The following is a 24126-nucleotide window of genomic DNA, read 5'->3' as shown; positions in this document are numbered from 1 at the left end:
CCCTTGAAATGTAAACCAGGATTTATTCACCTGACTCACAGGTGTGTGTGCTGTGCCCAGGTCCTCTGTCCAAATCCTGGGCAGGGAGAAGCCAGAACTGCACATTCCTTGTGATATGAATTCAGGTTTTTTTTGGGTCGGGGGGGGGTAAGTAAAAATGAGATAGCAATGAGGGAATTGCTCCCACACGTAAATATTTTTGAAGGAGCCCTGCCCAGTCTGACTGCTGCCCAGTGCTGCTCCCTGACTGTACCCTCTCTTGGTGAGCCTCTGTCCTGCTGGCCGTGTTTTTGTTCTTTGGTTTTGGTTTTTTATTTTTTTTTCCATTTCATCCTGCACCCTGATCTTCATTTTCTTCCCGTGTCCTCTCTGCTGCCACTCTCTCTTTCTGCCTCGTGTCCTCTGTGTCAGCGGGGCTGGGGAGGAACTTCAACCCTCCTGGGGGCTGCCCCCCCCGCCCCCCCCCTTTCCTTGTGCCAGCTGGGTCCCTTTTTGGGGGCATGGACCCGTGGGAAGGGTTCCCATCAAGGGCCGTGCTGCCGTCCAGGGCAGCTGGAGCGGTTCTGTGCCTTCATTTTGGGGGTGAGGAAAGAAGGCTGAGGGGGGGACGGGGTGGAGACTCGGGGGGCTCCGATGTGTTTCGGGGCAGCCCGAGGTCCCCGGCAGAGGGAGCCACGCTGCGGCGCAGGAGCAGGGGAGTGGGGAATGGGGAATGGGGGGGGGGGGGGGGCCGTGCTGGGTGCCCTCCCCCAGAGGGACCCACGGGTGCCAGGACATTCCCAGGGAGGGGTGGCCTCAGAACACGTGGGAAAGGGGAGCAGGGGAAGGACCTAAGAGTGGTTCAAAGGGAGTGTTGGATTGGTTTGTATTTGGTTAGAGTTGGGTTTTTTTTTAATAACTAATAGAAACAAATATATAAAGATGAAAACGGACATGAATATATTTATAAATAAAATTGTGTCTTTATTAAATCTATAAATAAATTTATAATAGGAATAAATGGTAATTTTAATATCAATATATTACACCACTATATTATATTGATATAGTACATTTCAGTTTTATTGTGATTAATATTATGATATTTATAAATTCATCTTAAAATATATTTATGCATATAAACATCTCGAGACATATAAATTTATAAATATGGAAATATAAATATGAGTAAGTATACATATACATATGAAATAGAAATAAATATAGGTATATATGTAGTATGGAATATAAATAATACTGTTTTTATTCCAATAGTGTTCTATAATGTCTTTATAATATAGATGTATAAATTACACATAAATATGGAAAATAAAGATAGAAAAATAATTTAAAATAGTTTAAAAGAAAGGGTTTTTTTGTTCCTATTTTGTTAGAGGCAGGGCTTTTCCATGAATAATATAAAAATATAAATATATATAATATATAAATACGTATATATATAATATATAAACACGTATATATATACATAAAATACAAACAAATATTAGTAATGATATCTTAATAAAAATAAAATTGTACTTATATTGTAACTTATGACAATATACATGAAATTGAATATCTAAAAACAGGTAGTGATTACGAATATAAATTAAATATTAACAAGCAGTTATAATTATATATATATATATATATATATATATATATAACTAATGGGTTTTGAGGTTTTTTTATTTGTTCGTGGCAGGGATTTTTTAGTTTTGGTCGGGGTTTTATGGGGCATTTATTTAGGAGGATTTTTTTGAAGGGAGGGCCTTCGGCGTTGTTTGCCCCCTTCTCTGTGTGTTGGTCTGTCAGTGTGTCTGTCTGTCTCCCTGTCTGTCTGTCTCTCTGTCTGTGTCCCCCGTGTCCCCAAGGCACCGCCGCCCCGGGCTGAGCTCGGCCGCAGTGCTGCCGCCTTGTGGCCAGATCTCGGTACCGCAGCCTCCCCTCGAGGCAGTGCTGCTGGTGGGCGATGGCGGCGCTGGGGAGGGCGCTCGGCTGCCGAGCGTGGGAAGGGAGCGAGCGGCTGGAGGGAGGGGGGGCGGTGTCCGTAAAGAGAAGGGAGGGGTGCAAAGGGACGCGCTGGCTGAGGAGGATGCCAGCGGCCGGGCCGATTTCGGCGGCGGGGGGGGGGGAAGCGGAGGCGCAGTCGCGGCGTGGCACGGACCGGGGGCAGCGCACGGGCGAGTGGGGTTGGAACAGGGCTGTCCCGCCGCCCCTGCCCCTCTCAAGATGGCGGCAGCGACACAGCGCCGGGTCCCGGCACGGTCGGTCTTGAGCCATTCTCAAGATGGCGACGGCAGCGGCATAACACCCCGGACGAGAGAGGGAGATGTGCCTGTCGCTGCCCGACGCCCGGCTCGCCCCCACCGCCCGCATCCTAGCGCTGGAATACCGCGCAGAGAGCGCGGGATCGGTCGGCATCGTGTTCAGGCAGTAGACTTAGAAGGACGCCCTTGTGAGGGGGCCCTGCAGGGTGCCACAACCAATATGGCAGGCAACCGGAAGTGGCTTCCGTCACAACAGAGATGGCGGCGATGAAGGGCGGAAGTCACGCGTGCCACGCCCATAATGGCAGCTCGACAACTGTTGGACCGACCTTCTAAAGATGGCGGCAAAAAAGGGCGTGAAACCAGGGACCTCCTTCTGTTTACTTGGCTGTGTGCTCCGATGCCGATGCCGGTCCTCCGGCGCGGGCTTTCCGCGGAGTTTCCAATCGTGCCGACACGGGCTGTGGGCTCAGCGGCGCCGGGGACGCGCGGGAGCCCGGCGGGAGCGGACAGGTAGCGGCGGGGAGCGCCTCTCTTTGCGGAATCCCCGCCGCGGCCGCCACCTTCGGTGTGGCAGAGCCGCATTGTCCCGGTCGTGTCGCTGTCGCCGCGCCCCTTCCCTGCTATGAGAGGACCCCCCCGCCCCCGCCGTGCCGTGCCGGGTGCTGCCCCTCCAAAGCCCCCGGTGCGAACACTTGAGGAGGATGAGAGCCCAGAGCAGCCCCAGGGGTAAGCAGTGACCATGAGCAGGGGGCGGCTCCTGCCGGGGCTGTTTTAAGGGGAGGGTTTCGCTGCTCCTTTTTGCATGGAGCAGTTGGAGCGGGGGAATCCGTGTTGGGCTTCTGGGGGCGCCTCACGGAACGGCGGTGGGAGCGTCTCCCAGGGCTTGGGGGTCTCTTGGATGCCCTGGGCTGTGGAGTATTATTGGAGGAGGTGCCGAGGGACCAATTTAAACCTTAAGATGATGAAAATGAGGGGTTTACCCTCAAATCAAACCCGTAATACAGCAATATTTTCCAGCTATCATTTAAAATAGTGCACAGCGGTTTCCCTGTCAACTGATGCCCTTAACACCCTGGAAAAGACAGAGTGGTTTCCTTCAGCCAGCACCCTTCAAACCAGAGGTGCAGGGGCATTCCCCACAGTTTAAACACGCACCGTAATGGAAAAGGAGTTGCTTCCCTCCATTTTAATTTCTTTTGTTCTCATAGCCCCCATATTTTTCTGGGGACACCACGGAGGGATTAGCAAAATAAATTTGCAAACAGGAAGCAGACAAGTCCCCACGACAAAGCCACACTGTCTCACCTGCTCATCAGCTGCTGCCTCATACAAAGGTTCATCCCTTGGCACCTCCTTCAGTAATGCTCCACATCCCAGGGCATAAAGGTGACCCCCAGACCCTGCGAGATGCTCTCACTGCCGTTCCATGAGGCGCCCCCAGAAGTTTTGTTTTTGTGGTTTTTTTTTGTTTTTTTTTTTTTTTTGGTGGGGTGTTGTTTTTAGCGCAAGTGTTGATAAGGTTTATGATGGTGTTATGGGCTGTAGCATGAAGCACAGGATAGGTTTTTAATTATTTTGTGGTGGCTTTTATTATTGTGTTTGTTTTGGTGGGTTTGAGATAGTATGTAGCTGATTTTTTTTTAATATTATAATTGAAATATGCGTTATGTTATTTATATTGGTTGGTTATTATAGGGGTTTTATGTGTTTGGTTTGTTTGATTAGTAGTGTATGTTTTATTAGTTTTATTTTTATATCATTGGGCTTTTGTTTAGTAGTAGTATATGTTTTATAGTTACAGATATAACAGGAGATATTGTTTATGGTTATATTTATCTTTTGGTTTTGTGTTTATTTATAGGTGGTATTTTTGTATTGATGGTTTAAAGCATAATGGGTTGATTGAGTTAGGAGTAATTTCTTTTGGCATAGTTAATTTAGATTTATTTATGCTATTTTTATTTTCGTAGTTTGATTTATTTGTTTGTTGCTTTGGTTTGTTTTATTAGTTTTATTTTTTGGGAACATGGATATTTTACAGAGTGGATTTTTCTTAGGTAGGTGTTTTGGGTTTTTTTGTGTTTTAGTACTTTTAGATTCTTGTAGTGCTTTCAATTAGTTTGGGTTTTTAAAGTTATTTTCTAGAGTATTGGTTACTATTTATGAGTCAGTATAGAGATAGAGTTTTAGTTAATTTTTTTAGGAATGTTTGTTCTGAGTTAAATGAGATGGTTTGGTTTTTTTTTCTTATAATAGTTCCTGTGATTTGTTGTGAGGGTTTCTATCCAGTTTTCCATTTCTGTTTCATTTTTAGAATGTGATAAGAATTGTTAGCGAAAAGAGTGTAGATTTTTTTTTTTTAATTGCTGGTAGTGGGTTGTATGATGTAGGTTTTGTAGTTTGTGGAGTATTTTTTGCTTTTATTTAGTGAGATTCAAGTTCTTATTTTTGGGTTACTTTGTCATTGTTTTCACGACTTTGGGGATTTAGATTTTTGGTGTGTGTGCCCTGTATGATGAGAATAATGGATTTGTTTCATGTGGTATTGGTGGCATGGTGGGTAGAGGGCATTTTTGTTTTGACTATTTATTTTAATATTGGTAGATGGGAGAGTAGGAGGAGTTGTGTTTTAGTGTTGATTGGTTTTGAGATGGTTTGGATTTTTTAGTAACTTTTTTTTTTGCTGGTGGAGCAATTGTGGTTATTTTTTTATGCTATTGGTAGGAATATGATGCTGTTTTCTTTAGTATATCTTTAGGAAGTGGATTTTTTCGCTAGGTTTTTTGTTTGTTTTTCAAGGTAAAATTGGTATTTAGGAGAATTTGGGTAACTTTATATATATTTTTGTTGAAATTTTTTGTGTACTGTAGATGATGTGGAGTTTTTTTTAGTGTAATTTGTTTTAATCTGTGGTAGCCAGTAGGATTGTGTTTTTACTTTTGGGGTAGTTGTTTTTGGATGTATTGTACATTTGTTAGGTGAAGGTAAATTGAGGTTTGTGTTGGGCTGTTGAAGGAACAGAGAAAAATGCTTTGGCAATGTTAATCCTAGCGTGTAATTTCGTTGTTTTGCATTTTAGTTTGTATTGGAGTTTTAATACATTTGGTACTGTAGTGTTTAATGATGGAGTTATTTAAGGAACGATAGCTGGTAGTAGTTTATTTTCTATATGTTTTTGTGTAGGTTGAATGGGGTTGTTGAAGGGTGTGTGGATTTTGTTGCTTAGTTTTGTGTTTTAAGTTACGGAGTATTTTGTGGCTGGGAGAACTATCTTGAGTTGGCTGCAGTTGGTAGTGTATTGTTGAGGGGGTAATTGGTATTTGGTGGGGTTTTTAAAACTAGTTTCATTATAGTTTTTTGGTAGTTAAGGTGTTTAATTGTTTTTTTCTTGGTTTAATATTAGATCGATAAAATGCTTGTTTGAGTTTTGTGGGTTTTAGGAACATTTATTTTGGAGGAGGTTTGTGTTTAGAATGCTTGAGTCTTTGGGATTGTTATAATGGGATTTAAACCTTTCTCTAGTTACTCTGTTAGGTTTTATTAGAGTTAAATATTGTGCTTCCTTTATTATGATAGTAACAGGTATAGAATTGGTTTTTTATATATCGTGATGGCTTTAGTGTGTATTGTGCATGAGTGTTGACTAAAGATTTATTTTTTTGGAGTTTGGATGTGCTAGGTTAAGGAATTTATTTGTTTTTTATTTGGTGAGAGGAAGAATAATTTTTAGTTTTCATATTTATTTCTGCCTTTACTATGGAGGTTTTTTAAAGGGAATTAGACATGGGTTTATTATAATATTTGAGAGCTTGGTTATGGATAATTTGAGTGGGCTTATTTTGACAGAATTCCTTTAACTACTGGAGTTTTAAATTAATGTATCTGTATGGTTAGGGTAGTGGTCTTTCTGGTGCAACTCTAAGCATCCATTACTGTTTGTGCATTTCAGGCAGTGCAGTGGTATTAAGTTGAGCTCCCCCCTCGCCAGCCGCCAACAGAGACCGTTCGCCGCTGTCGTGAGGACTCCGGAAGTATTACAGGACGTTGTGATGAAGCCTTGACCTTTTCCTGTTTGAAAATGCCATCCCGGTAACCTTCAGGAGAAGGTGAGGATCTGTGGTGAGTTGGGGAGGAAGGGAGGAGGAGCGTGGGTCCGCTGGAGTTTCAGCAATGCCACGTTGCCTTGTCTCCTCTTAAGGCAGGCCCACCCTTTGACGATGGCCTCAGCCTCTGAGCGTGTGGCCCACGGGCATCGTCAGGAGATGGTGAGTAGCTGAACTTGTCAGGTTTTGTCCGACGGTGCTGCTAAGATCACGCCTTGATGTTTGGTTGCCTTTATTGTAGCTCACTAAGAGACAGCAGCCTGGTGAGTGCAGGAAAGTCCGAGAGGATGAGGCAGCCTTCCTCTGCACCCATCGTGGGTTCGCATCCCCGGACGTCGGAGAGATAACTCAAGGGTTTAAATGCATGGGGGAGATGAAAGCGGTATGCCCGTTGGGTCTCTTCAGGATGGATTTCTGAGTCAGCTTTGTAGACTAAATTGCGAGTTTTGTGATGCTGAGGTGCACCGGGCAGAGCGGCCTCGGTGCCTGTCGTGTCACTTGTCTATAGTGCAGTGTGTCTGTCTTTTGTGCGTGTCATGTGGTATGTCTTTTGCCTTTGCCCTTCGAGGGCCTTATTGGAAACCCTGGTGTCATTCTTAGCATCTCTGATCGCTGCCTTCGAAGCTTTGTCTCGGCAGCCTTGACAGGCATCGTAATCTCATGTCTTGAAGGAGCGTGCAATCGGATACCTTTCAAGGTCTTGCTCTGAGCTGTGATTGACAGCTGTGCGCTGCAGAGTTCCATTTTAGTGGATTAGGACTTGTATGAGCGCGCAGAGAGGCAGAGGATTCTGAGCGTAGGGCTCTCAGGCATCCATCTTTGCGGTTCTTGGAATAAGCGGTTGCGTTAGCGTCTTCTTCCTCCCGGCTTCTCTGGGCATCGTGGGCTCAGCGTAGGTCTCATCTTGGCCAGGCGATTGCGCGTTCTCCCGGCGCTCGCGGTCCCTCTTCTGGCCGTGACTTTTCTCTGGCTGTTGTGCCCCCTTTTTGGTCATTGCTGTGTCCCAGGTGTCTGCGTGTTTGGCCCGGAGGTGCTCTGTCGTGCTGCGTAATCTGGCTGTGGGTGTAAAAGGAGAATTCTAGGGGACTTCGCATGTCTAGTTGGGTTGTGGATGGTTTTTTTTTAGGTTGACGCAAGTTTTCTTGCATATAGATTTTTTTTTCTTTTTGGAAGTGCATAAAATATAAATACATATGTATGTAACATCTATAAGAAATATATATAGCATATAATAGAAATTATGCAAAAATTATGCAATATTATGCATAAATATAAATTATTAATATGAGAATCGGAATTTAAAAATGGTAGTATACTGTAAAATAAATGTTTAATTTATTTTCATTTGGTTAGACATGGCGTTTTTATAAGTAATATCAACAAAAATGTAAGTATATGCAGTAGCTGTATACCAACAAAGTTATAAATATAAATTTATATGTATGCATAAATATATGGGAGTATAAATATACATAATATAAATAGATAGAAGTATGTATGTGGGATATAATATAATCTCTATTCATATGTCATAATATGTCATATACATGTATCTATATAAACTATACATATAAATACAAAAAATATAAATGGAGAAAAATAGATTAAATAAACTTTTTTAAAAAAAAATGGTTAGGTGCAGGGGTTTTTAATAACTAATATTAAAATCATAAATATACCAGTATATAATATATAAAAATATCAATAGACATAATATAGAAACAAATATTAGTAGTATAAATTTTGTGTATGATAAATAATTAAAATAATATTTTATATATTTTATAGTATAATAGTAATTAAATTGAATGTATAAATTATGTATAGATTATTATTACAAATTAAATATGAACAAATAGGTGTAATTTTTTTTTAATATCGAAAGCGATTTTTTTTTTGTTTGTTTGTTTGTTTTGTTTTCATTTGGTTAGTAGCAGGGTTGTTTTAGTTTTGGCTGTAGTTTTTTTGGGGTATTAATTTAGGAGGATTTTCTGAAGGGATGGACCCCCATGCTTTTTGCCCCCCCCCTTGTCTGTTCCCCAGGTGCAGCAATCCCCCGGCTCACTTCGGTGGCAGTGCTGCTGCCTTGTGGACAGTGGTCAGTACTGCAGCCATGCCCCGAGCCCCTGCCCTGCTCCTCACTGCTGGCGGAGGACCGGGCAGGGGATCGGGGGAGTTCCTCTCAGGCCCAGCTGATCTGCTTTTTCTTCTTGAGTTTTCAATTTTCAGAGGACAAGGGTTTTTTGAGTTCTGGTGTCTGTTGTCTTGTTCCTCAGCACTGCCTTGGTGATGCAGTCCTGGAAGTTCTCGGTGGCCATCCAGGAAAGCCTTTGCTGGGCTTGCCATATATCAGTGCCGAGGACACATGTCAGCTTTGTACTGAACAGTTTTACGTGGCAAATGCAGAAGAAAGCCTGGTTTTGCTGATGACACCTGTATAGGTGTTCATTTCTTGTCCTGTATGTTCCCCCTCCTGTTCCTCTTCTCTACTTCACTGCCTCTTGTTCTTCTTTTTCTTTTAATAAATAAATCCTCACTAATATTTCTTTAGCAAATGTTGCTCAATCCCTTTCCCTGTTGCATCCTGCTTTTTGTCTCCCTCCCTGCATCCTATCCTTTCCTTTCCTTTCCTTTCCTTTCCTTTCCTTTCCTTTCCTTTCCTTTCCTTTCCTTTCCTTTCCTTTCCTTTCCTTTCCTTTCCTTTCCTTTCCTTTCCTTTCCTTTCCTTTCCTTTCCTTTCCTTTCCTTTCCTTTCCTTTCCTTTCCTTTCCTTTCCTTTCCTTTCCTTTCCTTTCCTTCTTCCTCTCCTTTTCCCTTTGTCCTACATCATGACTGTATTTTTGTCCCTTTTAATGTCCCTTTGCCTCTACCTGTGTGCACCTGCTGCCCAGTGCTGCTCCCTTACTGTAACCTCTCTTGGTGAGCCTCTGTCCTGCTGGCCGTGCCTTTCTGTCTCCATCCCTGCGCTGCTCCTTGCCTGCCTTGGTACGTGCCGCGCTCGTTTCCTCTCCGTGTCTTTGCTCCCCTCTGCCTCTGTATCCCTCAGTTCTTGCTGTGTGTTTGGAACCCGGATTCTGCCTGGAAACCTTAACGGATCCAGTTTGGGGGAAGAACCTGGAAACCAGATTCTGCCCAGAAACCAGAATGGATCCAGTATGCAGGAAAACCCGGAAATTGGATTCAGCCCAGAAACCGGTATGTATTCTGTTTTAGGGAAAACCTGGAAACCAGATTTCACTGTGGTGACCAGAATGGACCCGGTCTGCGGGAAAACGTGGAACCCAGATTTTGCCCGGAAATGGGCATGGATCTGATATGGGGACAACCTAGAAAACGGACTCTGCTCAGAATACCGCATGGATATGGACTAGGGGAAAACCGGGAAACCGGAATGTATCTGGTATGGGGGGAAAGCCAGAAACCGGATTCTGCTAGAAAACAGGAATGGATCCAGGATGTGGGAAAACCTGAAAACCGGACTTGGTGCAGAAACAGGAATGGGTCTGGATTGTGGGAAAATCCAGAAACCGGATTCCATCTGGAAACTGGAATTGATCCGGTATATGTGAAAACCCAATAAATGGATTTCACCCAGAAACCGGAATTGATCCCTTAAGGGGGAAAAGCCCAAAAACCGTATTTCACCCAGAAACCGGAATGGATCTGGTTTGGGGGACAATCTGAAAACTGGATTTCGCTGGCAAACCGAAATTCACCCAGTGCAGGGAAAAACAGGAAATCAGATTCTGCCTGGAAATAGTAGCTGATATGGTTTGTGGGTAAACCCAGAAACCAGAATGGATCCAGTGTGGGGAAAACCCTGGAAACTGGATTCCGCCCAGAAACCAGAATGGATCTAGTTTGGGGAAAAACATGGAAACCAGATTGTGCTTGGAAAATGCAATGGATCAGTTATGCAGGAAGACCCAGAAAGTGGAACGGATCCAGTATGGGGGAAAACCCAGAAAATGGATTTTGCCTGAAAAGTGGAATGGCTCTGGTTTGTGAGAAAACCCATAAAGCAGATTCTGCCAGGACACCAGAATGGAACTGTTATGGGGGGGGGAGGGGGGGGGGGTGGAATCTGGAAAATAGATTTGGCCTGGAAACCGGAATGGATCCAGTATTGGGGATAGCCCACGAACAGGATTCTGCCCAGAAACAGTAGTTGATGAATGCCAAACACCTCCTCCAAACTGACTTCACCAAACTATGGGGGTGAGGTTTTTTCACAGAGAAATCATCCACCCTTCTTGTCCAAGGACCTGTGGCTGGGAGCGGGCTTCTGCCTGCAAAAATACCAAACGGATGCGGATTTTTCCCAGATGCGAACTGCCACCACTTAGAACCCTGGTTGCATTTGGACTGCACAATACAATTTTTAAACTGGGAGGATGAGTTTTGTTACAGAAATAAAAGAGTCAGTGTTCTCTTCCAGAGGCCTTTGTCTAGGACTGGTCTTCTGCCTGCTAAAATTCAGAAAAGATTCGGGTATCTCCCAGACTTTAGCTGCTAACACATGGAACCCTAGATTCCTTTGGAGTGACAAAGATCTCCTCTGAACTGATAATAGGTAACTGGGGGAGTAAGGTTTTCTTCCACAGGGAAAAGGGCCAATGTTCTCATCCAGAGACATATGCATGGGTTAGGATTTCTGTCTGCTGCATATCTTAGAATCATGGCTCTTCTTTGAGTGCCAATTACCTCTTCAAAATAGACATTACAAAAGTGGTGAGCTTACCAAAACATATGAAGTGAGTTTTACTTCACAGAGAATTAGGCCACCGTTCATTTCCAGAGCTCTGTGCCTGAGACTGGGCCTCTACCTGCTAATATACAGAACTGCTCAGGATTTCTCCCAGACACAACCTGCCAGAACTTAGAAGACTGGCTGCCTTTGGAGTTCAAAATAGTCCCTTTAAACTGCTATCAGGAGCCTGGGAGGGTGAGTTTTATTTCAGAGGGAAAAGGGCCAATGTTCTCATCCAGAGCCCTTTTCTTAGGACTGGGCTTCTGCCGTCTAGAGTTCTGAAATAAGCAGGATATCTCCCTGATGTAAGCTGCCACCCACCACTTAGAACCCTGGCTGCTTCTGGAGTGAAAAATACTGCTTTTAAACTGCTATCAGGAAACCGGAAGGGTGAGATTTGTTTCAGAGCAACAAAGGCCAATGTTCTTTTCCAGGGACCCTTGTCTTGGAGTGGGCTTCTGCCTGCTAAATTTCCAGATGAGTCCGGCTGTCTCCGAGACTTGAGGTGCCATGACGTGTAACCCTGGCTACTTCTGGAGTGCAAAATGCTGCTTTTAAACTGCTATAAGGAAACTGGAAATGGGAAACGGGCCAGTGTTCTTGTCCAGGGCCCAGTGGCTGGGTTTCTCCCTGCTAAAATGCTGAACAGATCAGTATTTCTCCCAGACACAAACTGCCAGCACTTAGAAGACGGGTTGCCTTTTTAGTTCACAACATTCCCTTTAAACTGCTGTCAGGAAACTGGGAGGGTGAGTTTTGTTTCAGAAGGAAAAGGGCCCATGTTGTTGTCCCCAGTCCTGTTCCTGTGTTTCTGGCTGCTAAAATTCCAAAGGGATCTGGATTTGTCCAAGACTGAAGCTGTCACCACTTAGAACCGTGGCTGCCTCTGGAGTGACACATGCTTCCTCCAGGCTGGTATCAGGTAACTGGGGCAGTTTTTTATATTTCACAGATTTAGCTGGGAAATGCATCAACACAAGATGCAAATGAAACCTCCAGAGTGAGCAACTGCTCCATAAAACAAATTGCTTGCAAGTACAGCCTAAGTAAGCTGGAACCCAATGCATGAAACAAATGTAGCAGCTGAAAGGAACAGCAGCACTTTGGAAGTCACTGTCAAAGGTGGTTTATTGTTCCTACATTCCACAGCACCAGGAAGATTCTGCTTTATACCTGCGCTGGCTTCAATATACTTCAAGTGACAACCCATTAAAGATCCTTGTATTCCAATAACAGATAGAAATTTTCTAACACCTCTAAAGCATTGGATTGCTTATGGTCAGTAGGTTTACATTTCAGAATTAATGACAACAGGAAGGGATCTTCTGGACCATAACTCTGTTAGGTAAGGAATCTTCCTTTTTCTTACAATTTTAGAAGAGAAAGCAGACGGCCAAACAGAAAACACAAGCACTCAGCTGGCTGCAGTCACTCAGTGTGATGTGCAACTGATAGCAGGAAGAGGATGATTTCAACACAGCCAGCTCTTCACATCTAAACAAATTTAAAATAGGGTTATTCTCTTTGATAAACAGCAACACTTTAAGAAAAAAAAACAACTATAAGATACCCTTGAAAAAAAGTGGTATTAACATTCCTCCTAGAACTGAGTATCCTGCCTTTAAGGGCTTGAAGTACTTCTGCTAAGGACCATTTTCATTAATTTCAAAAACAATCACCAAGAGTTATCATCAGAAAGGAAAAACATTATGTCAGCTGTAAATACATTACTAAGAAAGAAGCTGCCTGGAGACTGACACATTAATTCCATATCTTAGTTACAACAAGAGTTACCAAGTGTCAGTTAGTTGAGAGATTTACACAAGAACAGAAGTAATTCTCTCCCTGGCCTGTGATCAAAAGAGGAGGAATAATAGCAAAGGAGAATGGTCCAAGCTGTTAAAAAGGTCTTGGGGGGAGGGGGGGGGGGGGGTGGGGTGGGGCAGGGATACTACATTTAAAGTAGTGAAGATGGCCATTAGCTACCACTGTCTGTATTCTGTACCTCCAAGTTAGGTATTAGAACAGCTGAGCCTAATCAATCTGTACCCTACCTGTAAAGGAGACCGGTACAACCATTTCTTGTTATCTCCACTGAGTTTCATACAGGCAAAAAGGTTGCAAACTGTAGGAAGGCCAAAGTCCTGAAAGAGAAGTCACCTTAATTACCAACCCCAAACATAAATACATTCTGATGTACCTTCAGATTCTGTAAAGTGTTCAAAACCAAAACCGATTTTTGTGTCTTTGAGATTAATGCTTACTTCATTTAGTATAACAGATTAACTTGTTTAGTGCTAAGTAACTAATAATTGTGAAAACATTAAGAGCCAAGAAACCTAAAAACTTTCAGTAAGTATTATCCAGAAGAGCTACAACTTTTGAAGACAATGAAGTCATTAAATTCAGTGAAGCAATAAACCTGTCATATAAGACACAAAAGTATCAAAAACTTCTGCTCACTTGTGCTTTCTTGTGCAGAAGCCATTTATCTTCCACTGGAGATGGGTTTGCATTTTCTAGGTCATTTGAAGACAACACCCAACTGTTTACATTTAAGGGGAGGTGGAATGGAGCCAAGAGGTCTAGGAAAGGACTCTTGAAACTCTTGTCTGCTTTTTCCTGACACTCCTTTTCTTCTGTGCTTTCTGCTTTGTGCTCAGCCTTGGCCAGCCAGCTTGTCAGAGGCCTCTCGAGCAATGCTTTCCAGGGTTCTGCGATCTCTGCTGAATAATCTGCTTTCTCTGCACTCAGGGGTTCCCCTGGGAGCTGCTGTGTAGGGCTAAGCCAGGAACTGGCAGCAAACTTGGTCTTATCATGCTCAGGGTCTGGTACATCTCCCTGGCTGACCAGAACTCCATTTTTGTCTTTCCCATCTTTCTTCAGAAGCCATTTGCAAAGAGCCTCTTTTCCACAGTTTTCATCACACACACATTCTGAAAAGCTGGCACACAGATCATTAGCTTTGCACACATCTTCCACTTTAAAGGGGGCCTGAGGATGCTGAAGAAGCCAAGTATTTACAGTAGATGTAGCAGGTGATTTCTTTCCATCAAGATGCTCATTCAGGCACTTCAGATTTCCCAGGTTCTCAATTTCCACACTTCTGCTCTGGCTGCCACGACAACTGGTACATGTTTCAGCTTTGAGGAGCCAATCATTCAAATGGCATTCTTCCCTAAAAGGTATAAATTCATTCTTCCATTTCTCATCTGAAGCAATACTTCCATTTTCTGTGTCAGGAGAAAGCAGCCAGTCAGAAAGGTCCATCTCTTCTTGTCCAAGGGATTCTAATTCCTCCACCTTTTCGACAGTGGAAAAGGATGAATTGACAGTAGAGGTGGAGTCCTTGCAACCAGGGGAATGTGTCTTCCCAGCAACATCACGCTGCTGATTGTGCAGGAGCCAGTTCTCCAAATCCTTCAGATTTCCCCAGGCTTTCTCAAAATTGCAGACTTTGGAAGAATTCAAATCCTAGTAAAGACACATTGAAATACTATTAAAATACTATTAAATACTATTAAAACTAAAACTAACAGTTCAGTAGCTGTTTCCACAGTTAGAGCTTAGAGCATTCAGCTAGTAAGTGCCAAAGCATCAGCTAAACATGAGGCAGAACAAAGAGAGTACTACAGAAGGTTTCATTCCCACCATATTCTGCTTGCAATCAGATACTGTGTTTTTCCCTCTGTTCAAAACTAGGTTAGTGCATAAAAGGGTTTACCTGGCTGGGCTCTAACACACACTTTTGGGTAATCCATTCCTCAAGATTGGTGCTGGGGACATAGGGAGCCTGGTGCACCCCCACAGGCCTGCTTCAGAGTAGCCAGTCAGCCAGCGAGGCACTCGCTGTCCCGCACAGCGCCTGCTGCTGAGAGAACGCCCTTGCTTAGAGCCACTGCTGAGCCAGCCTGTGCTGAACATCAACACAGGCATTCAGCAGCCATCAGGATTTCTGCACCAAAAGGAAACCCAGTGCCCTCTGATTACAAAAAAAAAAAAAAAAAACCATAGGAATTGGCTATTTCCAACATCAATGAACACTCAGTTAAAAAATCCTGTCAGTCACACTCCACATACACTCTCATACTCTGTTCTTGCCTGTCTGTTCCTGGAGCAGCTACAATATCACATCACTCTGCTCACCATAGCCACTGGCTACTCAAGCATCTTAACAAACAAACACAAGCCATTACTCAAGCTCACATAACATGCTTGAGTTCTCCTCCTCCCTCTAATGCCATTGAACACACACAGGTCAGTCTTACCTGCTCATAGTTCATTAGGGCACAATTCTGGCCTGGGAACCAGGGAGAAGCATTCTCTGAGGTTTGCTGAAAAAAAAAAAAAAAAGTAAAAATTAATTTAAATCTTCATTTTTTTTCCGATTTCTAGGACAAATTCTACAATAAAGCAGAAGTAAAGCACAGTTACAAATGCTCAGTGCTTTATGGCTAACAATGTTCTCAATATTTACAAACAGAATGGAGAAAAATTGACTACAAAAATACTCAGTCTGCTTCCTTTAACAGAATTGTCTCCAATAATACAGGAAATATGGTGCTTACTTAAGAATCCCAAAACACATTTATTACAGAAAGCATTTACAACGTTTTAACTATTGCTATCTAAAGAAAACAGTAACAAATTTTCATTTGCTGGAATAGAGTAAGAATGCAGTAGTTATTCCCTCAGCCTCGGCCAAAACAGATTAAAATAACATGTACATAATTAAACTCAGTGAAAACTACATGCAATAATTAATAAACCACTGTGTATTTATTATATAGCTAAAATTATATGACTCATGCACAGGATCCATTCAAACTGTCGCTAAAAGCAAAATTATCACTTGGAATATATTGCACTACTGCAAAAAATCTTTGAGGCAAGTATTCCAACCCAGGGAAGTCCTGGTGCTTACCATAGTTTTAATGCAACCAAATGAGGTAATAGCTTGGTGAAGGTAAGATGTGTCAGCCTCAAAATTCAGGATGGAAGACTCTTGAGGTTTAAGTGCAAGACTTTCCAGTCTGAAAGAATAAGGTGATAGGTACAGAAAGGAAAAAAAAATTACAGTCTTCTTCATCCGTCCTGTTTCGGAAGTCAGTCCGTGACTTCATAAAGGCTTTTAAGCTACTTGGCAGTAATTAGGTGACAAAGAAGACTTGATATGGCATACAAGAAAGGAATGGCTATCTACCAACCAAGAACAGAATAAATTGCCAGCAAAACACAAGTTTCACCCTCTTACTTCAACTGCCATCAACAACTAATATTTGAAATAATCTGCATAAATGAGTATGTCTCTTCAATATGGTCCTGGTTTATCACCTCAGACTGCTTTAAAGTTCTCATTTCTAGGAACTACTAAAAATGTAGGAACAGTGAAATCTATTATGAGTTCTACTAGAATAATTAGATTAAATTCATAAGTTAAAATAAACCCAAGGATGGTAACTTGCATCATAAAATATATTTACCTCTCCAGGCAAATTGAAATCTGGTTTGCCAGTTCGTTAGTGTAGGAACGTTCCAGCTGATGAAAAAGGCAAGTGAACTGTCCCAAGTACTGCACGGAAGACAAAACACACGTTATTATTTGGGCTTACGGGACTAAAACTGAGCCAATACTTGCAGGGACAACATTTGCTTGAGAACGCCAGCGCAGCGCCAGCCAGCCGAGGCTCACCCAGTAGAGCTGCTGTGCCTGCTGCTGCAAGGCCTCCTCCTTGAGCTGCTGGATGAGATCCACCTGCTCGAAGAGCCACACCTCACGGCTGCGCAGGCATTCCAGCTGCCGGCTGATGTGGCTGTGGATCTTGGCCTTGACCTGTCAGGGAACACACGCCATTTCTACATCTGTCAAGCAGAGGGAACATACATGTGCTGCACTGATTACAAACTACTGTTTGTCAGTGGCAAGTGGTATTTTTGGAGTGACTTATTTCTCAAAAATTAATCACAGTCACCCACAGCACCACATGGCTCAAGTCAGTAACAATTCCAAGGGTACCTTTAAAGAGGTATCGAAGAATAATGTTATTTGTGATCTCTCTCTATTCTGATGTTTCAGTCAACAGCTTTTGGAAATTCTGCATCTCTAAGCTGGTAATACAGGAATACTTTTATCACGAGCATGGCCAAATGACACAGCAACATGTTTGCAGATTGCTAGGATAATTTCAGACCACCACGATAACAGTAAATATTCTGGAATAATAAAAACTTTAATTGAAGTCATATTAATTATTAAAAAAAAATCCTTGAGAAGTAATTTAAAATTACCTCCCGCCAGTTTTCTTTAATCTGCTGTTCAGCTTTGACAGTTCCACATATAGCTGTTTCCAAGTCCTTCTTTGCTTGAAGACACTTTGCCAGAGTCTCGCTGCTGCAGGAATTTCTATTTCTGTCTTGTGGTGGACTCATTCTTGAAGTGTTCCTAAATCACAATGGGAAAAACAATTTCTTAATAGTTTCTATTCCTCTTTAACAGAAGAGGAAGGGCATCATATGAAGAACCATCTGCTCTACTTCAGTATAAAAGAGAACCAAAAAAGCCCCTAAGACCCTACACAGATGCAAGTTTTCTAAACATAGATTAAGTTGTCCTCCGGAAGCAACAATGGTCTCTCAAAACATCTCAGCCCACAGAACTTGCACAATCACAGAAAAACCAACAGATATTTGACAACAGCTTCAACCACAGAAGTTTAGGCAATCCTCCCATCAGTCACCTTCCTCCAGTTTTTATACCTAGCCAGCTAACTCCAGAGCTGAGAGGCTGATTCAGGGAAGGTTCAGCAGCAATGCCAGAGCTAGGGGCAAATGGCCTGACCAGGGGCAGGAAATATTTCAGCCACCTTTCTTTCCTCTGCAGGTAAATTTCCATAAATGAGAAAATTCCAATGCAGTTTCATCAACTGAAAACCCATGTGTTGCTACAAAGATCACTCTTTACTAAGCTACAAGGGCCAGAACTTTTAACAGCTACCCATTATCTTGTCCTGGTCACAGCTGTGGTAACTTAGCTTCAGCACACTCTCAAGTAGAAGGGCCTCAAATACAAAATTTCTACGGAAGTTATACTAGTAAGGATCCTGCAAGTAAGGGGAAAAAGAAAGTATGGATTTTTAGTAAAAATGGAAAGGATCAGTGTAAGCACTTTTCCTAAACAGTGGGTTATTTTGTTCCTGAGAGTTTGAATTCTCCTGCCAGTTTAATGGGATTCCTGAAATACTAAACATTCATAGTATTTCTTTTATTTAAAACAAGTTCTCAGCAATGACAGCTATGGAAATACCCAGCAGATTTAAAGCGTACACATGTGCCAATCTAAAATGTCACGGATTTTACCATTGCTCTGGAGGGAACTGCAATTAGTTTTGAATACAAGACAACCAAAAGCTTGTGCTACTGAGCAGCTATTTACTCTGCAATTTCCAAGCCCCACGGTCACATAGACTGCAACCCAAAAGTCCTTCTACAGCCAAGATCTACAAGACAGATATAGAAGTGTGTGTTTCACACAGGAGATGGATAAGAGTGGCTTGCAAGTGGAAGGTGACAGAAAAAGCAATGTTCACCAGGAGGCAGGAGCAGAGGTTGCACCTCCTTTAGTTCCCTCAACACCATGGGCTTCCTGTCTCTCCAGTGTCTCCAGACACAAGACACAAACTAGGCACAAAAGCCACCCCAAGACTCTGCACACAACTCAATCCCATCCTCACCATAACATCTCATCTTCTAGGAACTGCACAAATAGAGAGCACAAATACAAGAGAACTCAAAGGTAATATTTAAGCTTATGTTATTTTGCACCAAATCAGATGGCACAGAAGTCTGAAATACATCATTCTCCATGCTGTGCTACGAACACCAACTTTGTGCTGGTATTTGCATGCCCTCACTTGTTCACCTTCACTTCTGTAAGGTTTCATCATCTTCACCATGCTACCAATGTTCAATAAAAGGTAAGCTAAGCTTTTTCTCACAACACCCCCTAGACTTGATCTTGCTTTTCAACTCTCATGTACAACCTACAGGAAATAGGAGCCAACAGTGCAGGTGGGAGCCGTAGTTCTCAGACGTAATCTAACAAGTAGATGACAGCAATACACCCAGCCAAGAAAACAAGGATACTAGATACCCAAAAAAACTATCATATACTCAAAAGCAAATTTTAAAAAATCATATTGGTTATTATTTCATTTTTTTATTCTTACAAAAAGTCAGAGTCTGAAAGGCTAAATAAAACGACCGTATTTGCTGACACAATAATGTACTTAACAACTCTTGTGAAAATTATGTTAATCTACTTTATCACACTCTGTATTAGCAACTTCATAATGGCACAATTTAATTTAAGAAGCTTACAAACTTCTCTAATGATCACTGAAACTACTGTTTATTGTCTTTTCTTTTTTCGACTATTGCAAGAGTCTCGCCTCGCTCCAGAATGTACAGAGAATGAGTGCTGCCCTCCTCCAGCCAGCCAGCTCCTGTTAAAATGGCTGTTCTTAGGCTTTGATGCAAATAAGCCACTAAAACTCACAAGTTGAGCATGAGAGCCAATCCACCTTCTTTTCAATTTCCACAAGCCTCTAACAAAACGAAGTGGGGGCAAGCGCCTATTTCCTTGCCTCCCAGTTACTCCCAAAGAGCACAGGGAATTTAAGACGTTTTCAGGTCACATACTCTGAAACACCCGCGATCACACACTTCGGCTCAACAGTAACAACACACAATTACTTCCACTAGAAGATACACGGCTGCAACACACAGTCACCTGCTGTGGCCATTTCCGTACCATCGAACAGTTTCCAAGCACACGGGGGTGCTCGCCAGTCCCCGCTATGTGCGTCACGGGATGCACACCCCCAACACACGATCTACACTTACTTTCCGCGCTCAGGAAGCAATCCCTCAATGTCCTGTTTATAACGCGGCTTCCATTCCCAGGAATGCTTTCCGGAACGCTCCCAAGCCTGCAAATTCCGCTGCGAGCCCCGGCTCGCCGGAGCGGCCCCGCCCCGGCCTGGCTCCGCTCAGCCAAAACGCCGAGCGCCTCCAAACATCCGACTTGCACTTCAAACCGCGAAACCTCAACGTTTTGCAACAAAGCCGCTGTTGCCTGCAGCACCAGAATTGTGACAATGTGTCTTCTTCATGCAGCTACAAAGCGGACCCGAGCGCTGAGGCATCCAGCGCGGATTTGCAGCAGCAAGAGCTACAGAGCTGCGAGTCGACCCAGCCGCCAAGCTCAGCCTTCCCACCCTGGCCGTGCACAGCCCGGCAGTGAGGCTCCCCATCCAGCACTGAGGCTCCCCATCCAGCACTGAGCCTGCGACGTGCCAGAAATCCTGACACCGAGCCACTCGGACGCAAGTTAGCTCCTGGAAGGACCAAAATGACCCGCACACGCACACAATTCTTGTCACATCTACTCTCGCTTCCACAATTTCACATGTGCAGCTGAGGAAAGCACACAGAATAGCCTCGGTTAGAAAGCACCTTGAAGATCACCTTGTTCCGACGCCTCTGCCATAGGCAGGGACACCTCTTACTAGACCAGGGTGCCCAGCGCCCCATCCAGCCCGGCCTTGAGCGCTCCCAGGGATGGGCCACACCCGTGCCCTCATCAGCATGTAATCAGTAAAAGTGTTATAGCCATGAAACCAAAAGAGCTGCATGGATGGTGAGGAAGATTATATTATTGTTCCGATTAGTAAAATAACTACCAGTTTTTACAGGAAGACTTCTGTCTCGCTGGAGAGGTGTCACCACAAGACCCTGCAGCTACAAGTCCTGGTCACAGGTGCTCTGTGCAGCCTCCTGGCTGCCTATACTCCACCCCTGAGATGTTAGTTCCCACAGGTCGGAAACAGCTGGACAAAAATAATGTTAAGCTTTTAATTAAGTATCTGGTGGCTGGGGAGCAGAGGGGGAGGAGGCAACCCTGCCTCTTCTGCACAGTCTGCACACAGGCCGGCAGGAAACTGGTTCTACCAGCTCTTCTCTCTCAGCACAACCATCCCTGCTGCCCTTGGGAAGAGTATTGTTTTCCATCTCAAATAGGTGTGGAAAAATCACCTCAAAAACAGGGATGTGCAGAGCCTTTGCTGGGGAAAAGCTTCTGAAACCTCCCATTGAACAGGCTCTATTTATAAATGTGGAATGATTTCTTCCATTTGGCAGGACAAGACTGCTCCAAAGGCCTCACTGACCTGTCTTTATGTGGCTTTAAACCAGGTGCCTTGCTTGAACTGAAATCCCCATGGATTTCCACCTAACCCCACCAAAAAACAGTAGTTCCTCTTAAGAAGCTCTCCAAAATTAGGTAGATGGGAGCTGTGGTCAGGGAGTGAAGTACTCTAAGTACACGAGCTGCATCTGGGAACTTCCCATTCACATCCAAGCATAACAAGCACTTTGTACAGTGCAGCATCAGCATTATGTGCCAGTATCTGTATGGAGCTCCTGCTAGGGGGATTATTTTACTCCAAAACAAATATATAACACCTTATTTTTTAAAACACAAGCCATGTGAAGAAAAATTAAATAACCTTTAAGAATTTTGAGTAAGGGGGAAAGTGAAATAAACACCTTAAGAAATAGTAATAGAAGTTCCAGGTATTACATTTTCTAAAATTCAGGTAGTTTTCACCTGTCTACACAGTATATGGTCTGTGCCACAGACCTGAACACGTGTGACTACCTTTTCTGCCTATTTTAGCCCCAAAACAGCCTGGCCTGTGCACAAAGCACGTACTGAGACACCCTCACAAGAGCTGGGCTCTGAGCAGTCACAAGTCACTCATGCAGCTGTGAAGAAGTCTGATCATCATGTTATTCCATCTATCATAAATATGTATTTTCTGCACAACAAGCATATAACTGAAATCACAAAGTATCTGAGTATGAAGGCCTGAAATCTCCATGCTATAATTACTGACAATACCCTAAGAAGATACCCCAGAGTGGGGCAGACACACTTATTTTAACGCAGATTGCACGTTACAGTGCGTCTTCCAGACGATCACACTTAAAAACCCTTTGGAAAACAAGTGACAAAGCCCTGGTTCTGCCAGAAGCACACGGCCCCGAAGATCCCATGCCACGCTCTCTGCACCTCCATCGAGCCCGTGTACAGCACTCGCAGCGTGACGAACAGCGGTTTTTAAATGGCTGCCAGCTTTTTCTGCTACTCTGAATGCACACCTTAGCCCAAGTCTCGAGGGGAGGCAACCTTGCTTCTCTGTCAGCTTTTTCTCTTTAATCCAAGCCATAAACACCGAGTTCAAAGCTGTCAGGATGCTTAGCAAACCCCCGGAAGCTCCGGCTCTCACCATTTACCAGCATGGAACAGCACACGTCTGACAAACTTCCAACAAACACGACGTGGCGCGACCCCGACCATTCCTAACCCAGACATTCACTGCTTATATAACCTCTGAGAAGCGCAGCTGCTAACAAAAGACTTTGCCTTTTCAATTAGAAACGTGGCTTTAGGAGCGCTCGCGGCAGGACCCCTCCGGGGTGAGATCAGTACCAAACCCCGTCCCCGTGCGAGCCCCGCGACGCGGAGCGTCCATTTCCCGGCCGACCTGAACGACCCAGGCCGGGTGCTTCGGGCGCTCCCCGAGGCACGGGGATGCCTAACGGGGTTCCTTACGGGGTTCCTTGCGGGATCGCTCACGGCATTGCTCTCGGATCCCCCCCAGATGTCTCCCCCGCCGCCCCTCACCGCCGGCGCGGCAGAGCGGCTGAGGGAGCGCGGAGGGGGCGGCGGGGGCGCTGCTGCTGCTGCTCCTCACGGCGGCCAAAATCCGGGAATCTCGGCTGACTCGGAACGGCAAATCCTCGGAGCACAGAACGCGTATCATGGGGCGAACCACCGGTCTGGGTCCTTTTCGTGTCCACCGGAAATTTCCCAGAGTACGTGGCTTGGTTCGGCCTTCTGCGGTACAGGTTTTCCTTTCCACAAGCGTGAAGCACGGCAGAACACCGGCCAGGACCTCCATCCCGCTTTCCAGCTGGGAAAAGGATCCAGTTACTGCTCCTTGAGCCATCAGGGCTCAGGGGGTCGGAGCGTGGCGCCGGTGACGCCGAGGGTTCGATCCCCGCGGGGGCCTCCAGGATCTGGACTCGATCGATGATCCTTGTGGGTCCTTTCCAACACAGACTATTGATTCTGTGAGATTTCAGCCTTTGCGTGACCACCCACCCAGCACATTTGTGAAGAGCTGCCTTTTGTAGGTGTGTGCAGAGAACTTAAGGCTTAACAGAGAATGGGGGGGGGGGGGGGGCTTCAAGCAGAAAGGACTCCAAATGGAAATCTAAGTAGCTTGGGTACATGTGGCAGCTGAGTCACAATTTCCTACACATTTCCTCGTCTGGGCACAGACCAAGGAACCCAGGTCTTCTGAACAGGACCTTACTCGCGGTTACAAGTTCAAATTATTCAGTGCTGACATAAGAGAAAGTAGAAGTCAGCCACCTAATCCCTGATATGCCGTTTCCTTAGGAACAAACGTTTCAGGTATTTGGCTTCCTTGTCTAAACAAGTAGGAGACGCAGGCTGTGTTATGTAATCCTCCTCTGTGTACTTGGATGTAAGAGGAAAAATAATACCAGCCCTGCCTGGCCTTGGAAAACCAGGAGTGCTCATAGACCTTTTATGTCCCCCATGCAGTTACCCAGCAGGACTCTCCCAGGGAAGGAAAGCTGCCTCTCCTGGGCAAGCAGGCACAGTGGACAATGACAGGTTTCTGTCATGTCTTCCACAGGCTTGACCAAGGCAATATCATAATCCAGATGGTTCTGAGAGTTTTTTTGTTGGTAGAGTTGCTTCACACAGTACACTTTCTGTGTGGATTCACTGCAGTTAAGGTCATACCTTCCTAAGATGATTTGCTCTTTGGATACATCTTCCATTTTACCCCTAAAGGAATATAAAGGGTAAGGAACCACATGGATCTTTTAATGGTCTCTTTCCACTCACCCCTCAAGGGAGTACACA

General features: G+C 44.2%; 1 protein-coding gene and 1 long non-coding RNA gene across 2 annotated transcripts; one reads left to right on the top strand and one right to left on the bottom strand.

The window, feature by feature from the left end:
* The first annotated feature begins 3214 nt into the window (after positions 1–3214).
* On the top strand, positions 3215–12996 carry LOC134045923 (uncharacterized). Its single transcript, XR_009933341.1, has 5 exons — positions 3215–4309; positions 6202–6358; positions 6451–6517; positions 6597–6737; positions 9569–12996. It is a non-coding gene; the product is annotated as an uncharacterized LOC134045923 (long non-coding RNA).
* An 84-nt stretch (positions 12997–13080) lies between these two features.
* On the bottom strand, positions 13081–20899 carry LOC134046168 (nuclear receptor coactivator 4-like). Its single transcript, XM_062496453.1, is given in 9 exon segments — positions 13081–13249; positions 13569–14579; positions 14830–14973; positions 15374–15439; positions 16030–16138; positions 16589–16677; positions 16798–16938; positions 17394–17547; positions 20631–20899. Coding segments are annotated over 9 exon segments (2013 nt in total). The 5' UTR covers positions 20798–20899; the 3' UTR covers positions 13081–13117.
* Between the last annotated feature and the right edge of the window lie 3227 nt (positions 20900–24126).

The sequence above is a fragment of the Cinclus cinclus genome, chromosome 7 (genome assembly GCF_963662255.1).
Source record: "Cinclus cinclus chromosome 7, bCinCin1.1, whole genome shotgun sequence".
NCBI classification, from domain to species: Eukaryota; Metazoa; Chordata; class Aves; order Passeriformes; family Cinclidae; genus Cinclus; species Cinclus cinclus.
The sequence above is the reverse complement of the archived record's forward strand: the minus strand, read 5'-3'. Positions and strand labels throughout refer to the sequence as shown.